Source organism: Mastomys coucha, unplaced genomic scaffold (genome assembly GCF_008632895.1).
Source record: "Mastomys coucha isolate ucsf_1 unplaced genomic scaffold, UCSF_Mcou_1 pScaffold5, whole genome shotgun sequence".
NCBI lineage: Eukaryota > Metazoa > Chordata > Mammalia > Rodentia > Muridae > Mastomys > Mastomys coucha.
Window position 1 is genome coordinate 80,995,610 of NW_022196911.1, and position 17,858 is coordinate 81,013,467.

Sequence of the window (17,858 nt, forward strand, 5' to 3'; positions counted from 1 at the left end):
CATCATCGACAGGGTTTCTGTGTGTAGTCTAGACCAATTGGGCCTATTCCAGGATTAAAGACATGTGCAATGCGTAACTACTGCCCAGCTCCATAAAGAAACATATAATGAATAAATTTACGCAAATATAAAAACTTTAACAATTGTACATAATTGTTCAGCATTACTACTGTGAAACAGAAGCATCTGGAACATGGTAAAGTACCAGGAAGTGGTGTATAAGTATAATAGTATATGTAAGTCTATAATTTGAAAAACCTCTTTTCCTTTAACCAAAACTAGATAATTTTAAGTCACTAACAGCAAGGACAGAATCTAGAAAACAGCCTGTCAAGATGCAACACTGGGTCCTTCAGCCCATTTCAAATCCTTAGTTTTTAGTTCTGCAGAAATTTCACAAGCACTAACTTTATATAGTACATCTATCTATAGATCCAGGATGACAGGATTCATATAGTCTGACTTGTTAGAACTGGTTTTTTAAAAGAACAATTTAGGGACTGCCAAGATGGCTTAGTGGGTAAGGAGCTTTGTAACTAAGCCTGATAACAGGAACTCAGTCACAGGGACCCATGGGTGGACGGGAGAACTGACTCCAACTGTCTTCTGGGCTCACACAAATGTAAAAACAGTAAAAATAATTAATACCATCTTTAAAGAGAAACACATATGAAAAAGGGCTGGAGAGATGGCTCATCAGTTAGGAGACTGGCTGCTCTTCAGGGGACCCAGGCTTGTTTGATTCCTAGCACCCACGTGGTGGCTCTCAACTGTCTGTAACTCCAATGGCATAGGATATAACTCATCCTTCTGGTTTCCTTGGCACAGACAAACACATGGTACACAGACACATAAGCAGTCAAAACAACTCATACAAAAACAAAAACAAAACAACAAAAACAGAATTCTGTCATCTTAGTTCACTTTGTATTTACAGCTCCTTAATATTTAACTCAATTGATGAGAGCATTAGTTGAAAAAAGAAAAAAAAAAAAGGAAGGCAGTTTACTCTGTGCAGGAAAGCAAACTACAGATTAAGCATACTCTTGGGCATAAGATCATCAGTCACACAAAAAGGCCAGATTAAGCCCTAGGTTCCATCTCCAACATGAGAAAGGAAAGTGAAAACAGGTGCACACATTTCTGTTTTGTTTTGTTTTTGTTTTTTTTTTTTCGAGACAGGGTTTCTCTGTGTAGCCCTGGCTGTCCTGGAACTCACTCTGTAGACCAGGCTGGCCTTGAACTCGGAAATCCACCTGCCTCTGCCTCCCAAGTGCTGGGATTAAAGGCGTGTGCCACCACCGCCTGGCAGGTGCACACCTTTCTACAGACCCAACAAGCTCTGGTGAGGAGAGGGACCACATGCTCAGGAAGGGGAGCAGAACTGTGATGTTCATGAATGATGATGTTCTTTCAAATTACCATTAAAACCTGGTTCATGGGCTGGAGAGATGGCTCAGAGGTTAAGAGCACCAATTGCTCTTCCAGAGGTCCTGAGTTCAATTCCTAGCAACTACATGGTGGCTCACAACCATCTGTAATGGCATCTGATGCCCTCTTCTGGTGTGTCTGAAGACAGCAACAGTGTATACTCACAAATAAATAAGTCTTTAAAATAAAAAAACTGGTTCATAAGTAGAAAACTGATAATCTTGGAAATGACTTTTTGTACTACAGAAAAATAAGAGCTAGTGCCAATATTCAGTTATACTTACTTGACAATTAAGCATTACAGAATAATTAAGGAGAAATAAAGCTGAAAATTTAAAACCAAATTCCAATTTTATGGGCAAAATAATATAAAGCAGAACTAAAAAATGTACTAACCAAGATACCCCAACATTACCCACCAAAAAAACCCACTAAGACAAAAATCCTTTTCCAATGGCTCTGTGGCTAAAGCCACACAAGCCTCAAGGTAAATTTGAATCCCCAGGCTGTAATCACAGGGCTTCTCTGTGTAGCCTTGGCTGTCCTGGAACTTACTCTGTAGACCAGGCTGGCCTCGAACTCAGAAATCCACCTGCCTCTGCCTCCCAAGTGCTGGGATCAAAGGCGTGTGCCACCACCGCCCGGCTGTACAGAAGGTTTTTACCCACTGAGCTAGCTCCAAATTTTTAAATGTTAGAAAATTAAACTAGGCCTGGAGAGTTAGCTCAACAGTAAAGTACAAGCACCAGAGCCTGAGCTCTAACTTCAGAACCCCTGAGAAAGACAGGAGTGGTGGGGTAAGTGCTTGTAACCCCAGCACTGACAGGCGGGGACTGGGATCCTTTGGGATTCACAGGCTAGCCAGCCTATCAGACCTGCTTAGTGAGCTCCAGGCCAGTGAAGAAACCCTGTCTCAATAAAGAACAAAAATCCAAGGTTAGAGTTTCTTAGCAAAAGACACTTGAAAGAGACCTCTAGTTTCCACTTCGTGCAGATACATGCAACCTATACATATGAACATATAAACACATCAGAATATTAAAAGCAACCTAGTAACACTGACTTTGTAACCATTATATCCCAGGCAAAAATATCAAGGAGATAAATGATCACATAAAATTCTAAACTATATCAGGCGTGGTAGCTTATACCTGTAATCTCAGCACTCAAAAAGCTGAGGCAGGACAAGTGTCATGAATTCAAGGCTAATCAAAGCTATTCAGTAAGTTCTGGGTCAATCTGGGCTACAGTTAAGACTCTTTTATCTCAAAAACAAAAAACCTAAAATATTCATGAATATATAACACTACAGTACTACAAAAAAAATAAATAAAAGCCTGAAATACTATATAGTAATATACACAAGAATTAGTTACATGGAGAACCACTAAAAAGATGAACCAGGGAGCCTGACCAAGAAGCTGGAAGAAGCGGCAGCCCAGCAGCTGAGCCCTGCAGCTAAGGTGTTGATAGGCCATAGGGATGTGCATGTGGGTGAGGTGAGGGGGATAGGCGTCAGCCACTAGCACAGCTAGGTGCTAGAAGCAGGCATTAGCTGAGGGGCATGGCTGGAGACATGGAAACCTTAACCATACTAATTCCCTGCCACTCAGAGTAAGGCTCCCTGAGACGTGGAATTCTGAACTGGCACGGCAAGCCCAAAGCCCATTTAAAATCAACCACAGACTGACAGCTTAGTCTCAACATCAAATAAGCATGCAAATCAATGTGATATAATTTCTAACAAAAACATGAAAATTTTAGTAAAGAATATAAAAGAAATTGAGTGCAAACCGGGTGTGCGACTTACACCTTTAGTCCCACACTCTGGAGGCAGAGGCAAGTGAGTTGGAGGTCTACATATTGAGTTCCAGGACAGATAGGGCTACATAGCCAAACCTTGTATCAAAGAAAAGGAAACAAGCAAACAAAAAAAAGAATCAAGTCCAAAACTACTGTCTAAGAAAAACTATTTTAAAAATCATAGAAATAAGCCAGGCAGTGGTGGCACACGGCTTTAATCACAGCACTTGGGAGGTAGAGGCAGGTTGATTTCTTTTTTTTTTAAAAAGATTTATTTATTTATTATATGTAAGTACACTGTAGCTGTCTTCAGACACACCAGAAGAGGACACCAGATCTCATTACGGGTGGCTGTGAGCCACCATGTGGTTGCTGGGATTTGAACTCAGGACCTTCAGAAGAACAGTCGGTGCTCTTCCCCACTGAGCCATCTCACCAGCCCGAGGCAGGTTGATTTCTGAGTTCTAAGTTCGAGGCTAGCCTAGTCTACAGAGTGAGTTCCAGGACAGCCAGGGCTATACAGAGAAACCCTGTCTCAAATAACAAAAAAAAAAAAAAAAAAAAAAAAAAAAAAAAAAAAAAAAAAAATCATAGAAATAATTAAAGCAACAACTACACAAGCATGCACACACAGAAACTTGTTTGTCCTGTTTATGTTTGGAACTCACTTAACAGTAAAAACAAACTACAACAACAACAACAAAAAAAACTCAAAAAGGAGGGCAGACTGTTATCAGAGATAACACTGAGTTGCTCCCAAACTGGGAGGAATTTCACTTTTGTGAGAGTGTTGTGTGTCTAACTATATGAATATATATGCATACATAAAACTTTGAAAATTTTAATAAAAAGCTGGTATCTCCCTACACCTCCCCCCCAATAAGGGAACTGCTAAGGAGGAGGGTGTCATTTCCTTCAGAGGTTCAGCCACTATGGGGACAGCAACAGAATGGGTGGAATAATGGTTAGGAGTGAATATATCCACAATACATCTGTACTGTGACTATATAAATATATTAAAGGGTTTCCATACCAGCAGTGATCATCTGCATCTCAGAACCTCCACCACCACCTTCTTTTACTTCCATTACTGTAACAGTCTGGAAGACCTGGTCTCTCCATTACCCTCCTCGTCACCCTTCAATCACACTAACAGTGATGGGGTGGGCACAGTGGGTTAGAGACCAAATAGAGCTACTTATTAAAACCCTGTCTCAAAAACAAACAAAACCAAAAACGAACAACAACAAAAACTGTAAATTGGGCAGGCAAGTTAGCACATGCCTGTGACCCAGCACCTGAAAGGATAGAGGCTGGAGGCCAGCCTAGTCTACACAGCAGCTTCCAATCCAGTTGAAGCTATATGGGCTATATATATACACAAAAAAGCAACAACAAAACCACCCTAATATGCCATTCCCATTTTAAATCTTCCTTATAATCGCACTCCCTATGCATTCAGAACATAATAAAAATCTTGACTGTCACCAACTCCTGAAAGTCATCTGCCTTCACCTTTTTTTTCCCCGTCTTTTGGCCTAGTCTCCTACACTCCTACCTCCTTAGCTCTTGCAATTCTGACTTTTGGGTTATATATGCCACTGCCCCAAATTAAGCACATGCACCAGAACTCTTTGGCTAATTTATAACTAAAGTTGTCTCTACTAACATGTTACTTCCTCATGGAGCTCTTTCAGAGTTCTCAAATTAAATTCCATTCATTATATTCTCACCATGATACAGTGTGCTTTCTTCAGAAGCAGGCTCAAGACAAGCATTAACCTAAAAAGGCATTTGCCAGGATAGAACCAAACAAAACTAGGGGAAGGAAAAAAAAGGCTAACAAAATGATTCCTAATGATACTCTGCTACACTCATAGATTGTATTGTCTTCAGAGAGGCAAATAATGGGAGCAGATGCATGGACCTTCAGCCAAACACTAGGCAGAGCCAGGAGAATCCCTCAGAAAACACAAGCCACTGAAGCAACTAATCAGGGATCATAGGGCTCACAGAAAATGAAGTAATAAACAGGAGTCTGAGGCAGGTCCTCTGTATACACCCTCTAGCTGTGTAGCTTGGTGTTCCTGTGGGACTCCCAACAAAGGGAATGGGGGTGTCTCTGCCTCTTTTGCCCGTGCTCGGGACCCTTTTCCTCCTACTGGGTTGCCTCATCCAGCTCTAAGATGCCCAGTCATTTTGTCTTGTATGGTGGATATCCCTGCAGGCTTGCTGTTTCTTTCCTTTTTTTTTTTAAGGGGGAACAGAGAAGGAGTTGATCTGGGAGAAAAGGGAGGTGGGGAGGGAAAAGAATAAGTGAAAAAAATGTATATTTATATTTCAAAGAATAAATGGGAGAAGGCATTTGTTAACTATCATCACTCCATAACATTCTACAATCTATGAAGTGGTTTCAGTCATTACTATATTCCCAATCTTTTTTTTTTTTTTTTTTTTTTTTTTTTTTTTTTTTTTTTTTTTGGTTTTTCGAGACAGGGTTTCTCTGTATAGCCCTGGCTGTCCTGGAACTCACTCTGTAAACCAGGCTGGCCTCTCAAACTCAGAAATCCATGTGCCTCTGCCTCCCAAGTGCTGGGACTAAAGGTGTGCGTTACCACTTCCTGGCGATTCTGTTATTTTTTTTAAACAGTTCAGAAGTTGGTAAATATGATCCTAGGGAAACCCCCAATTTTTGCACATAGATATGTGGTCCCAACCATGCTATGAACACATTTATAAGAAAGCTCTAACAGTGAATCTTATGTGCTTAACTTTTCACAGGAACTTTCAAATATTCCTAAGCGCTTGGCTTTATTGTTTTCTTTTTTTAAAAAGTATTTTAAAATATTTATCTATATTATGTGACTATGTGTATGTGACCTGAATATATACGTGTGTGTGTGTGTGTGTGTGTGTGTGTGTGTGCGTACATCACATCCATACAGTAACCACGGATGGAGCTTAGAAGGCGGCATCTTATTCTTTGGAACTGGAGTTACAGGCTGTTCTGAGCCACCAAGTGCATGCTGGGAACTGAACCTTGGTCCTCTGCAAAAACAGTAAATTCTCTTAACCACTGAACCATCTCTCCAGCCACCTTAAAAAATGTTCACTAATTCTTCGACACTATTATACAGTTTATTTTGATCATATTCAACCCTGCCTCGCCCAGTTCCCTTCAGATCCAGCTTCCTTCCTTGCCAACACAACTTTGTGCCCTCTTCAAAAAAAAAACTGAAAACAAAACAAAAAAGAACAACAACAACAATTCAGTTTGTGTTGTCCACACCCTCTTGATTGTAGGTCATCCACTGGGACTTGAGTTGCTCTCCAAGGGCCACATCCTTAAAGAGTGACTCTTTCCCAGTGGCTACCATTTGGGAATGCAATCTTGATCGAAGCAGGACTTGTGCATGCTGTCACAGATTCTGCAAGTTCACATGTGCAGCTGCCCTGCTGTCTCACTGTGGTCATCTCCATCTGACCCTTCACAAGCTAAAGTTCCTTACTCCATAATGAAGCCTGAGCTTTGGAAAGAAGGGGCTAAGCATCCCACGGCCTTAATTCTCTGCAACTTAACCAGTTGTGGGTCTCTGTGTTAACTGCCATATGTGATCTAAGTAACGTTTTTAGAGCAAGGTGCTAGTAGCTGGTGAACAGCAACCTCACTTTTCTACTACAGAATATAGAGAATATAACAAAAATGGAGGGGCTAGAGAGATGTCTTAGCAGTTAAGAGCACTGGCTGCTCTTTCAGAGGTCCTGAGTTCAATTCCCAGCAACCACATTGTGACTCACAACTATCTATAATGTGACCCGATGCCTTCTTTTGTGTGTCTGAAGACAGCTACTGTGTACTCACATATATAAAATAAATAACTCTTTTAAAAAAATTGGAAAACTTGAGGACAAATTCTGAATATGGCAGCCTTAATTTATAGACAAATGTTTCCTTTTTTCCCCCTCCTGAGACAGGGTCTCTCTGTGTAGCCTTGGCTGTCTGAAACTCACTCTGTAGAGTAGGGCTGACCTCAAACTCACAGAGATCTGACAACTGAGCACTGGGATTAAAGGTGTGCACCACCACTGCATTGGCTGGTTTGAAGCTTTTGAACACAGAAAATCTACAGTTGCCAAAAATTAAGATAAAATTTGAGCCAGGCCAGGCAGTGGTGGTGCATGCCTTTAGTCCCAGCACTTGGGAGGCAGAGTCAGGCGGATTTCTGAGTTCGAGGCCAGCCTAGTCTACAGAGTGAGTTCCAGGAGAGCCAGGGCTATACAGAGAAACCCTGTCTCGAAAAACCAAAAGAAAAACAGAAAAAAAAACAAAAAACAAAAAACAAAACCAACCAACCTTGAGCTGGTGGTGGTTAAGCCCAGCACTTGGGAGACAGAAGTTTTACAAAGTGAGTTCCAGGAGAATTGGGGCTACAAAACAAAAACCTGGCCTACATGCCAAGTGTGGTAGTGCACATCTATAACTCCGGTATCAGGAGGCCAAGGTGGGAAGAGTCTGAATTCCAGGCCACTCTGAATTAATGATGCTGTCGCAGAAAAACAGAAAAAAAAAAACAAAAACAAAAACAAAAAAATGAAAAAGGAGCTAGAGAGATTGCTCAGTCATCAAAAACAGTTGCAGAGCAAGCATGTCAACCTGAGTCCAATGCCCAACATCTATACAAGGCAAGGCAGCCTCTCCAATAATCCCAGCACTAGGGAAGCAGAGACAGGGAAGGTCCTGGAGCTCCTGGCCAGCTAGCCCCACTTCCCCCAGTTTTTTTTTTCCCTTTTTTAAAACAAAATTTCAAAACCCTAGCTGGCTGGTCTGACACATACATACACTTACACAAGCACACACTCAGGCAAGCACATACCCATGCACTTGTGCACATGGCTATGAGGGACCTATTCTCAAATCCCAAGATGGAACAGGGCATGGTGGCACACATCTTTAAACCAAGCATGCACGAGGCAGAGGCAAGAGCACTGACTGTTCTTCCAGAGGTCCTGAGTTCAAATCCCAGCAACCACATGGTGGCTCACAACCATCTGTAATGAGATCTGATGCCCTCTTCTGGTGTGTCTGAAGATAACTACAGTGTACTTACATATAATAAATAAATAAATCTTAAAAAAAAAAAAAAACTCCAAAATACATAAAATTCTGTTCACAGAACAAAAAAACCCATTTCTAAAAAAGAAAAAAGAAATGAAAAGGAAAATGAACTTAGTGTTAAAAAACTTAAGAGCTATATCTGGTCTGAGGAGACTGTTCAGTGGATAAGAGTACCTGCTGCCCAAGCAAGAGGACCTAAATTCAGATCCTCATCACCAATGTAAGTCTCGGCATGGCCACATGTGAGTATAACACCATCACTGTGGGAAAGTAGACAGTTGTGCCACTGGAGCTTGCTGGCTAATAGCCTAGCTCCAGATCTAGTGACAAATTCTCAAGATAATAAGGCACAGTGATAAAGTAGGACCCCCCCAGTGTCTTCTCTAATCTTGGTGTACACATGTGTGCAAGTGCACATACGTTACATATCATTACACGTTACATACATTCAACACAAGCACACAAAAAGATATATTCCAGAACCACTGGGGATGTAGCTCAATAGAGTGCCTGGCAGCCCTGTGTACAGTGGTGCATGTCTGTAATCTCACTGGGTGGGAGGCAGAAGGATCATTTTTTTAAAAGGTTTATTTATTATATGTAAGTACACTGTAGCTGTCTTCAGACACTTTTTCTTCTCTCTCCAGCCCCGCTCAATCTGGCTGTAGCTGTCTTCAGACACCCCAGAAGAGGGCATCAGATCTTGTTATGGATGGTTGTGAACCACCATGTGGTTGCTGGGATTTGAACTCAGGGCCTCTGGAAGAGCAGTTAGTGCTCTTAACCGCTGACCCATCTTTTCAGCCCAAAACAGGACCATTCTTAGCCACATATGAAGTTCAAGGTCAACATGAGCTATACAAGATTCTGTCTGCAAAAAAACTGCCACCAGTAAGTAGTAGACTCAAAGTCCTGATTGAAACAAGCAATTTGAAATCAGACATGCATTATGCTAGAGTATTAGTTATTAAACTATCATAGGTAAAATAATACCTAGATTTGCATCCAAATACAAGGGGTAAGTAAAATGGGTAAGAAATTAAGATTCTATAATAAAAATGACTAGTATATGGCTTTAAACAACAACAATATCAGGCTACCAGGTTGGCCTTTAATTTCTTTCTTTTTTTTTTTTTTTTTTTTTTTTTTTTTTTTTGGTTTTTCAAGACAGGGTTTCTTTGAGTAGTCCTACCTGTCCTGGAACTCACTCTGTAGACCAGACTCAGGAAACCTCCTGCCTCTGCCTCCCAAGCGCTGGGATTAAAGGCGTGTACCACCGCAGCCGCCGCCACCACCACCACCCGGTGGCCTTTAATTTCTTAACTCCCACCCTGTCTTAGCCTCCTAACTGTTGGAAGTACGGGCATATGCTACCATGCTAGATAATAAGAAATGGTATCTCTGTGCTAACAAGATGTTTCAGTGAGCAAAGGCTTGCTGCCAAGGCTGAGGACCCGAGTTTGATCCCCAGAACACACACACAGTAGAGGTAGAGAACCAACCCCTGCAAGGTTTCTTTGATTTCCACATGTGTATGCATACAATAAATAAATAAACATGTATGTATGTATTTATTTACATATATATAAGAAATGGTCACTTTTAGAGCTGTGTGCAAGACACACGCAGGTCTATCAATCACCCTACTCTATCTGCGTTCATGTTTAATTTAACATGAAAAGTTTATTTTACGGTGCTATGGATCTAGCTAGAGAGGACCTCAACATGTTGGCAAGCACTCTACTTCTAGCAGAGAAGAGCTGAAGATGGCTTAGCAGTTAGAAGCACACACTGTTCTTACAGAGGACATAAGTTCATTTATAACCACACCTAACTCCCAACTTCAAGGGGATGCGTGCTTCTGCACTCCAAGTGTACCTGCATGCACACTTCATTTAAAAAGGAATAGTGTGGCAGGCAATACAGCTCAGCAGGTAAAGATACTTGCAACCAAACCTGACCTGAGTTTGATCTCTGGTGCTCAAGAGAAACCACTCCAGTATATTGTCCTTCCGGCTTGTGGACAAATGCCCAAACACACTCACTCTCTCTAAAACAAATAAATGTTAAAAAAAAAAAAAAAGTTCTTTCAAAAAAAAAAACAGGCATGGTAGCATATACACACAATCCTACATTTAGGAGGAAGAGATTAAATCAGCAGTTCTCAACCTTCCTAATGCTACAACCCTTTAATACAGTTTCTCATGTTGTGGTGACCCCGGCCATACAGTTATTTTTGTTGCTACTTGTACTGGCTAGTTTTGTGTGTCAACTTGACACAGTTTGGAGTTATCACAGAAAGGAGCTTCAGTTGGGGAAGTGCCTCCATGAGGTCCAGCCGTGGGGCATTTTCTCAATTAGTGATCAAGGGGGTAGGGCCCCTTGTGGGTAGTGCCATCCCTGGGCTGGAGGCCTTGGGTCCTATAAGAGAGCAGGCTGAGCAAGCCAGGAGAAGCAAGCCAGTAAGGAACATCCCTCCATGGCCTCTGCATCAGCTCCTGCTTTCTGACCTGCTTGAGTTCCAGTCCTAACTTCCTTTGTGATAAACAGCAATGTGGAAGTAAGCTCAAATAAACCCTTTCCTCCCCAACTTGCTTCATGGTCATGATGTTTGTGCAGGAATAGAAACCCTGACTAAGACACTACTTCATAACTATTATTTTGCTACTGTGTAATATGGAGGATATCTGACATGAAACTGAAAAAGGATCTCAACACACAGGTTAAGAACCACTGGGCTAGCAGCCTTGGCTATAGGAGAACATGAATCAACAACATCAGAGGATGGGAAGAGAAGGCAGGTAGGGGAACAGAAGGAGGAAGGAAATGGAGGCAGGGTAATTAGCTTCATCAATAAAGTGCTTGCTTGCTTGTAAGCATGAGAATCAGAATTAAATCCTAGCATCCATCTAAGGACGGCACTGCTGAATAAATGAAGCACTTGAAGGCAGAGACAGTAAGATCCCTGAGACTCTGTAGTCAGCCAGTCTAGCCAATAAGACACTGTCTCCACAAGAGATGGGTAGTGATCTTGAAGACGATATCCAGGTTGTTCTCTAGCCTCCATACTCAGGTGTATATATGGATACATGAAACACATACAAGTATAAACTTTAAACATTAAAAATGATATGTTGCGCCGGGCAGTGGTGGTGCACGCCTTTAATCCCAGCACTTGGGAGGCAGAGGCAGGCGGATTTCTGAGTTCGAGGCCAGCCTGGTCTACAGAGTGAGTTCCAGGACAGCCAGGGCTACACAGAGAAACCCTGTCTCAAAAAACCAAAAAAAAAAAAAAAAAGATATGTTGCCAGCCAGGCATAGTAGCACATGCCTTTAACCTCAGCACTTAGGAGGCAGTGGCAAGCAGAGTTTTGAGTTCCAGGACAGCCAGGGCTACACAGTGAAACCATGTCTCAAAAAACCAAAAACATGGCCAGGCGGTGGTGGTGCACGCCTTTAATCCCAGCACTTGGGAGGCAGAGACAGGCGGATCTCTGAGTTCGAGGCCAGCCTGGTCTACAGAGTGAGTTCCAGGACAGCCAGGGTTACACAGAGAAACCCTGTCTCAAACAAAAAAAAACAAAAAAACAAAAAAACAAAAACAACAACAGTAATAACAAAGACATGTCAGCTTATATTCCCACAAACACTGTAGTAGCTTCTATTAATATTCTTTTCTTCTCTCAGGTTGTATTTTGATTGTGCACATGGGACAGACACAGAGGGCAATCTTGAGTGTTGTTTCTCAGGACACTGGGCACCTCATTCTCTTGAAGCAGGGTCATATTCTGACTTCTGGTTTCATACTTAGAAAAGTCTTCTCTGGGCTGGCTCAGCGGGTAAGAGCACTGACTGATCTTCAGAAGGTCCTGAGTTCGGATCCCAGCAACCACATGGTGGCTCTGGTGCATCTGAAGACAGCTACAGTGAATTACACCAGAGCAAGCAGGACCAAAGTGAGATCTTGAGTCCAATTCCCAGCAGCCACATGATGGCTCATGGCCATCGGTACAGCTACAGTGTGCTCATATGCATAAAATAAAATAAAATAAATCTTTAAAAAAAAAAAAAGAAAGAAAAAGAAAAGTCTTCTCCATGCCAAGATGGCATTGGAATGTCGGCAAGAAAAGCAACCACCATTACCTTTATTTTATGCAATATTTTTGTAACTTGTAAATTACCTTTAAAATTACTTTTTTTTTTTCAAGACAGGGTTTCTCTGTGTAGCTCTGGCTGTCCTGGAACTCACTCTGTAGACCAGGCTGGCCTGGCACTCAGAAATCCTCCTGCCTCTGCCTCCCAAGTGCTGGGATTAAGAGCATGCGCCACCACCACCCGGCAAAATTACTTTTTTAAGTAATAAATTTTAGTAGGATGCTGACCTGCTAACTTATTCTGTTGATTCTAATATGTATATTTAAAAATATAACCTCATGGAGCTCATTTTGGTACATGATCTGAGTGATCTAACTTACCAAACAGCCAGTTATCTAAATAAAGCATCTCAAAAATCTTTCTCCATTTGATGTGAAATACAGCACTGTCTCTTAACTTCATTATGTTATGAAACTTCATCAAATTGTTCTTCTGGACTGTCTTATATTCAACCTCTCACTCTGCTGTTACTATGCCAGTGTCACCAAGTACCAACATATACCCAGGTATCCTAAAGTGCACTTCTCCAAACCACTGTGCTTCAAATTTTTCTTGGTTCATTTTCAAGATTATTTTTGGTCTTTCGAGACAGGGTTTCTCTGTATAGCCCTGGCTGTCCTGGAACTCACTCTGTAGACCAGGCTGGCCTCAAACTCAGAAATCCACCCGTCTCTGCCTCCCAAGTGCTGGGATAAAAGGCTTGCTCCAGCACTTCCCAGCTTAATATTTCTTATACTAAGTAAAATCTTTTGTTTGGTTGGTTTGGTTTGGTTTTTTGGTTTGTTTTGAGACAGGGTTTTTCTGTGTAATTGTGGCTGTCCTGGAACTTGCTGTCTAGATCACACTGGCCTAGAACTCATGGAGATCTGACTGCCTCCCCAGTCCAGGTGCTAGGATTAAAGACACCACAGTGGGTTCCCACCAAGGGCTCTTAACCAGGGCTCTTAACACACTATTTTAAAAAGCAACCTAAACCTAAACTGGATATGGTGGTACATGCCTATAAGCCTAGCCTCTTGGGAGGCTGAAGTATTTCAAGGTCTGATAGGGCTGAGTTAATTCAAGGCCATACCAGGCAACTTAATGAAACACTGTATCAAAATAAGAAGCTGCCATGGTAGTGGCTTAGGCCTTTATTTTTTTTAAGAAAAGGTCTCTCAGGCTGGAGATGGCTCAGCGGGTAAGAGCACCAACTGCTCTACAGAAGGTCCTGAGTTCAAATCCCAGCAACCACATGGGGGCTCACAACCACTGTAATGAGATCTGATGCCCTCTTCTGGTGTGTCTGAAGACAACTACAGTATACTTAATTATAATAATAAATAAATCTTTAAAAAAAGAAAAAGAGAAAAGGTCTCTCTGTATAGTTCTGACTAGCTTGGAACTCCTCATATATATATATAGACCAGGCTGGCCTCAACTCAAGAGATTTGTCTGGCTTACTAAGGCCCTTAAATCTCAGCACCAGTTCCAGAACAGCAAAAGCATAAATAAGAAAGAAAAAGAAGAGATGGAGGTGGCTCAGTGGTTAATAGCAGTTCCAGAGGTCCTGAGTTCAAATCCCAGCAACCACATGGTGACTCACAACCATATGTAATGGGATCTGATGCCCTCTTCTGGTGTGTCCAAAGATAGCTACAGTATGTACTCATAAATAAAACAAATAATTCTTAATTTTTAAAAAAAAACGGAAACAAGGTTTTAGCAGGGTTATACTCTACAGGTGACCTTAGTTATAGACTTAAAGTAACAGATGAGAGTATTTAACAGTTCCCAGCCCTGCACCAGGTTCACATCAAGTATCTAACTACAAAATAAAATCTTCCCAAAAAAGCAATATGAAAACTCTGAACTACACAGAGACAGGACACACACCAGAAGTGCGCTCACTGGCAATAACCTTCCAAGGGAAGGCTTTAATTTTAGTGGAAGGTACTAAAAGATACTAAAAGTATTTTGACAGAATTCAGAGAGTAGGGGTATTTTTACTGGTTAGATTCCCAGGGATTTCTCTAGAAGGTGTACACGAATGCATATGACTTAATAAAATCGACAGAAATAGCACATACTGCAGCAGTTTTCCAGGTTGAGAAAAGCAAATTAATTTGTCCTTGGGACTGATGTAGCTTAAATGCATAAAATTAACATTAGTCACACAGAAGTAATCAATGTATCAAAACCATTTGGAATAGAGGGAGGTGTCCTTCTAAATGGAAAATTTTTAACACATGCTGTCAAAGTGAATCTTCTCCAGATATTTAGGAGGGGAACGATTTTACCTGTGAAGTAAGGGTTGGTGCAAAGCAGCAGCGGGGTTTATAGACTGCAGTATGTCAGTTGCTAATTCTGAAAAAAAAAATGTTCTCAAGTAGACAATCTCTCTAATAAAACAAACGCCCTAAAACACCAAACAAATATAAGAACATTCAAGTCTGCTAAATATCAAATTACACTGTTGGGAGACAACTAACTAATCAAGTAATACTAAAGATCTAAAAATAAAATAAAACCTCTACTGGTCATATTTTGCAAAAGTGGCTACTGGAACTGAAGTTCTCCCTGACTCAAAGCAAGGATCACTGAATAAGGCCAGTGTTCACACTCAAATGTGGGGGAGAGGAAAAGGGAGGCTCCAAGTCCATAAAGTTCTCCTCCCTCTCTGCAAAACACTGCAAAAATTGTCCATGTCTAAGAACACTTACCCTTGAAACTCCTTGGAAAGCAACTTGGGACTTTCTGTTCAGATTTTTGAGGGGGAGCGACTCAAGAATGCTGCAAAATCGCACTTTTCATACACATGGGTATAATTCAGATTGCTACTTCTTGCTTTCAGGGAATTTCACTGCGTCCTTTCTAAAGCTCCAGTCTATTACTAATCTATTAGTAAAATTCCCAATTCAATCCAAAGTGTAAACCGAAAAACCAAAACAAAACCCGAAACCATACAAAAAGCTTTCAAGGATATGCAAATGAAGCCCACAGACCATTTTCAATAATCCCTAACAAAATCACTTCGTATTGAGAGAAAGGAAAAGGGACGGAACTCGGACCAGCGAAGGGAGGAAAAAGAAAGCAGTTACTCGGGTAAAGAGGACCGACGAGATGACAAAGTAGGGAGAATTGGGGGTGGAGCAGAACAAAAAGAGTCCAGCTGATACAAACACTAGAGAGGACTGGGCAGAAAATACCCCAGCGACAAGAGGACCGGGTGGGACCCGCCTGGGCTAGGCATTCCCCGCAGGCCTACCCTGGGGCTCCTAAGGGGATGGCGGGTAGCACTCGCACCAGAACCCCCCCGGTCCGCACAGACCCAGAGGCAGACGCGGGGGTGGCGAAGTATCGGAAAGCCGCCACCGCAGCGGACCCTGCCTCGTGAGCTACGGGCCGTGGACGTGGAAGGGGGTGCGGCCCGGGAGCGGCGGCGGGGTCCGATCGAGCAGATCGGCTATACCTTGTAGTAAACGTCGAACTGGATATTCTCCGGCAAGGAGCGGATGTCGCGGCGCGAGCGGATGTAGTTGTCCACGACAGCGGAGATGGCGGTGTTGTAGAGCGTCTCCGGGATCCACTCGAGCTCCACGGCCGCCATCTTCCCTCGCTCCTCCTCCTCCTCCCGCAGGCCTCCGCCTCCCTCCGTAGCGAACCCGTGTGCGGCTCCGGAGGCTTCCGAGGGGCGGCGACCACGCGGGCGCGCGCCTCTCGGACCCGGCTGCCCGGCCTCCGCGTGCGCGCGCGGCCCGAGGGCAGACGGTGCAGGCGGCGGCGGCGGACGCGGAAGAGCTGGACGAACGCAGAGCACGACCGAACCGAGGTCCTCACATTCCCAACAGGAGAGCGAGCTCAGTTCCGTCCAGGCGCCCAGCTCTGCATGGGCGGGGCTGCGCGTGTGGCGTCATGACGTCAACGCGCGCCGACGCGCCCGGGAAGGAATGCGGCAGGCGGAAAACTTGCAGAGAAAGAGCCGGTCCGGACCGCCTGAAGGGGCTCAGGGTGCTAGTTCCCAAAGGGCGAGGCACTGGGAGGCGTTAGTTGGGACGGTATTTTACGGAGCGTGCTGTAGCTCAGCAGCACAGCATCGTTTCAGTGAGTTTTTAGATGAGAGCCCTCTACAACTTTAAGAATTGGTCTATTAGATCAACTAACTTTAGAACTGATCTTTTTTTTTCCCCACAAAAGTGCATAAGTAGGGGCCGGGCGTGGTGGTGAACTTGGAATGCATCGCTTGAGAGGCAGAGGCAGGGATATCTCTTGAGTTCAAGGTCAATGGAGTGAGACCCGGTCGCAAACAAAGAAAATCTATATTGAGGGATGTGGTGGCCCATCACTTTTATCCCAGCACTCCAGAGGCAGAGGCAGAGGCAGGTGGATTTCTGTGAGCTCCAGGCCAGCCTGGTCTACAGTGTGAGTTCCAGGCCTGTCAGGGTGATAGTGAGACCCGGGTCTCAAAAGAAAAGAAAAGAAATGCACGGTAGTCTGAATATTAAAAAAAATTACATATTCAAGGAATTCACTTAACCCTACAAATCCTTTGTTAGGCCCAGCCCTCCCCCCACCCCACCCCCCACTTACGTTTTATTAAGCACCTTATCCTGTCACTAAGGAGGGGAAGCTTGGATTTGATTATAAAACCATTTACATTGTAACTTTTTAGTATGTTCATTCGTCCAATTTTACCCCTTTCCCTTTATCCCTCTTGCTCCAGCCTCACCCCTACCCCCACCCCCACTTGCTCCAGGCCCAGCTCCAAACGGCCCCGCCCATAGGTTCTTTATTATTTGTTTCTTTTTTGTTTTGTTTTGTTTTTCGAGTTTTTGAATCAGTTAACATGGAGAGGAGGTTTTTTTTGTTGTTGTTTCTTTTTTTGTTTTGTTTTTCGAGACAGGGTTTCTCTGTTGGAGAGGAATTTTGAGCCAGAACAGCCAACAGATCAGAAAGAACTAGGAAGGGTAAGCTTATTCAGCAGCAAGTCTCAGAGGCTGAAAACACTCTAGGCCTACATAAGATTGTAAGGAGGCTAGAAGCTTCCAGGACTAGGTCTAGGTTAACAGACAGAGGCAGTAAGCCTTGGAGAGGACAATTACATACAGGAGAATAAAAGTTACTTTTACATTACTATAGCTGGACCTTTGGCTACTTTGTGGGTTCCTTTTTCATCCACCCTTCTCAAATCCTCTTCTTCTTCCCTTTCAACCCCTACCTAACTCTTGATAGGATAGATAAAGGATAGAGGGGAAAGGGGGTAGCATTGTCTCTAGACTACCTCCTGCTGAGTGGGGGATATTGAGTTCCTTGGAACAAGTTTAATCTTTGCCATCTGGATATCTTTCTTTCTTTCTCGAGTCCTCCTCCCCAA

The 17,858-nt window shown here is 42.9% G+C and overlaps 1 protein-coding gene and 1 pseudogene across 1 annotated transcript in view; one reads left to right on the forward strand and one right to left on the reverse strand.

The window, feature by feature from the left end:
* Positions 1 to 16,385, reverse strand: part of Appbp2 (amyloid beta precursor protein binding protein 2) — a 43,814-nt gene extending 27,429 nt beyond the window's left edge. Inside the window, exon 1 of the mRNA XM_031351184.1 lies at positions 15,957 to 16,385. Within this exon, the coding sequence (XP_031207044.1) occupies positions 15,957 to 16,094 (138 nt within the window). The 5' untranslated portion in view covers positions 16,095 to 16,385. The remainder of the gene's footprint in view (positions 1 to 15,956) is intronic.
* A 14-nt stretch (positions 16,386 to 16,399) lies between these two features.
* The window catches only part of LOC116078717, a 67,041-nt pseudogene continuing 65,582 nt past the window's right edge, over positions 16,400 to 17,858 (forward strand).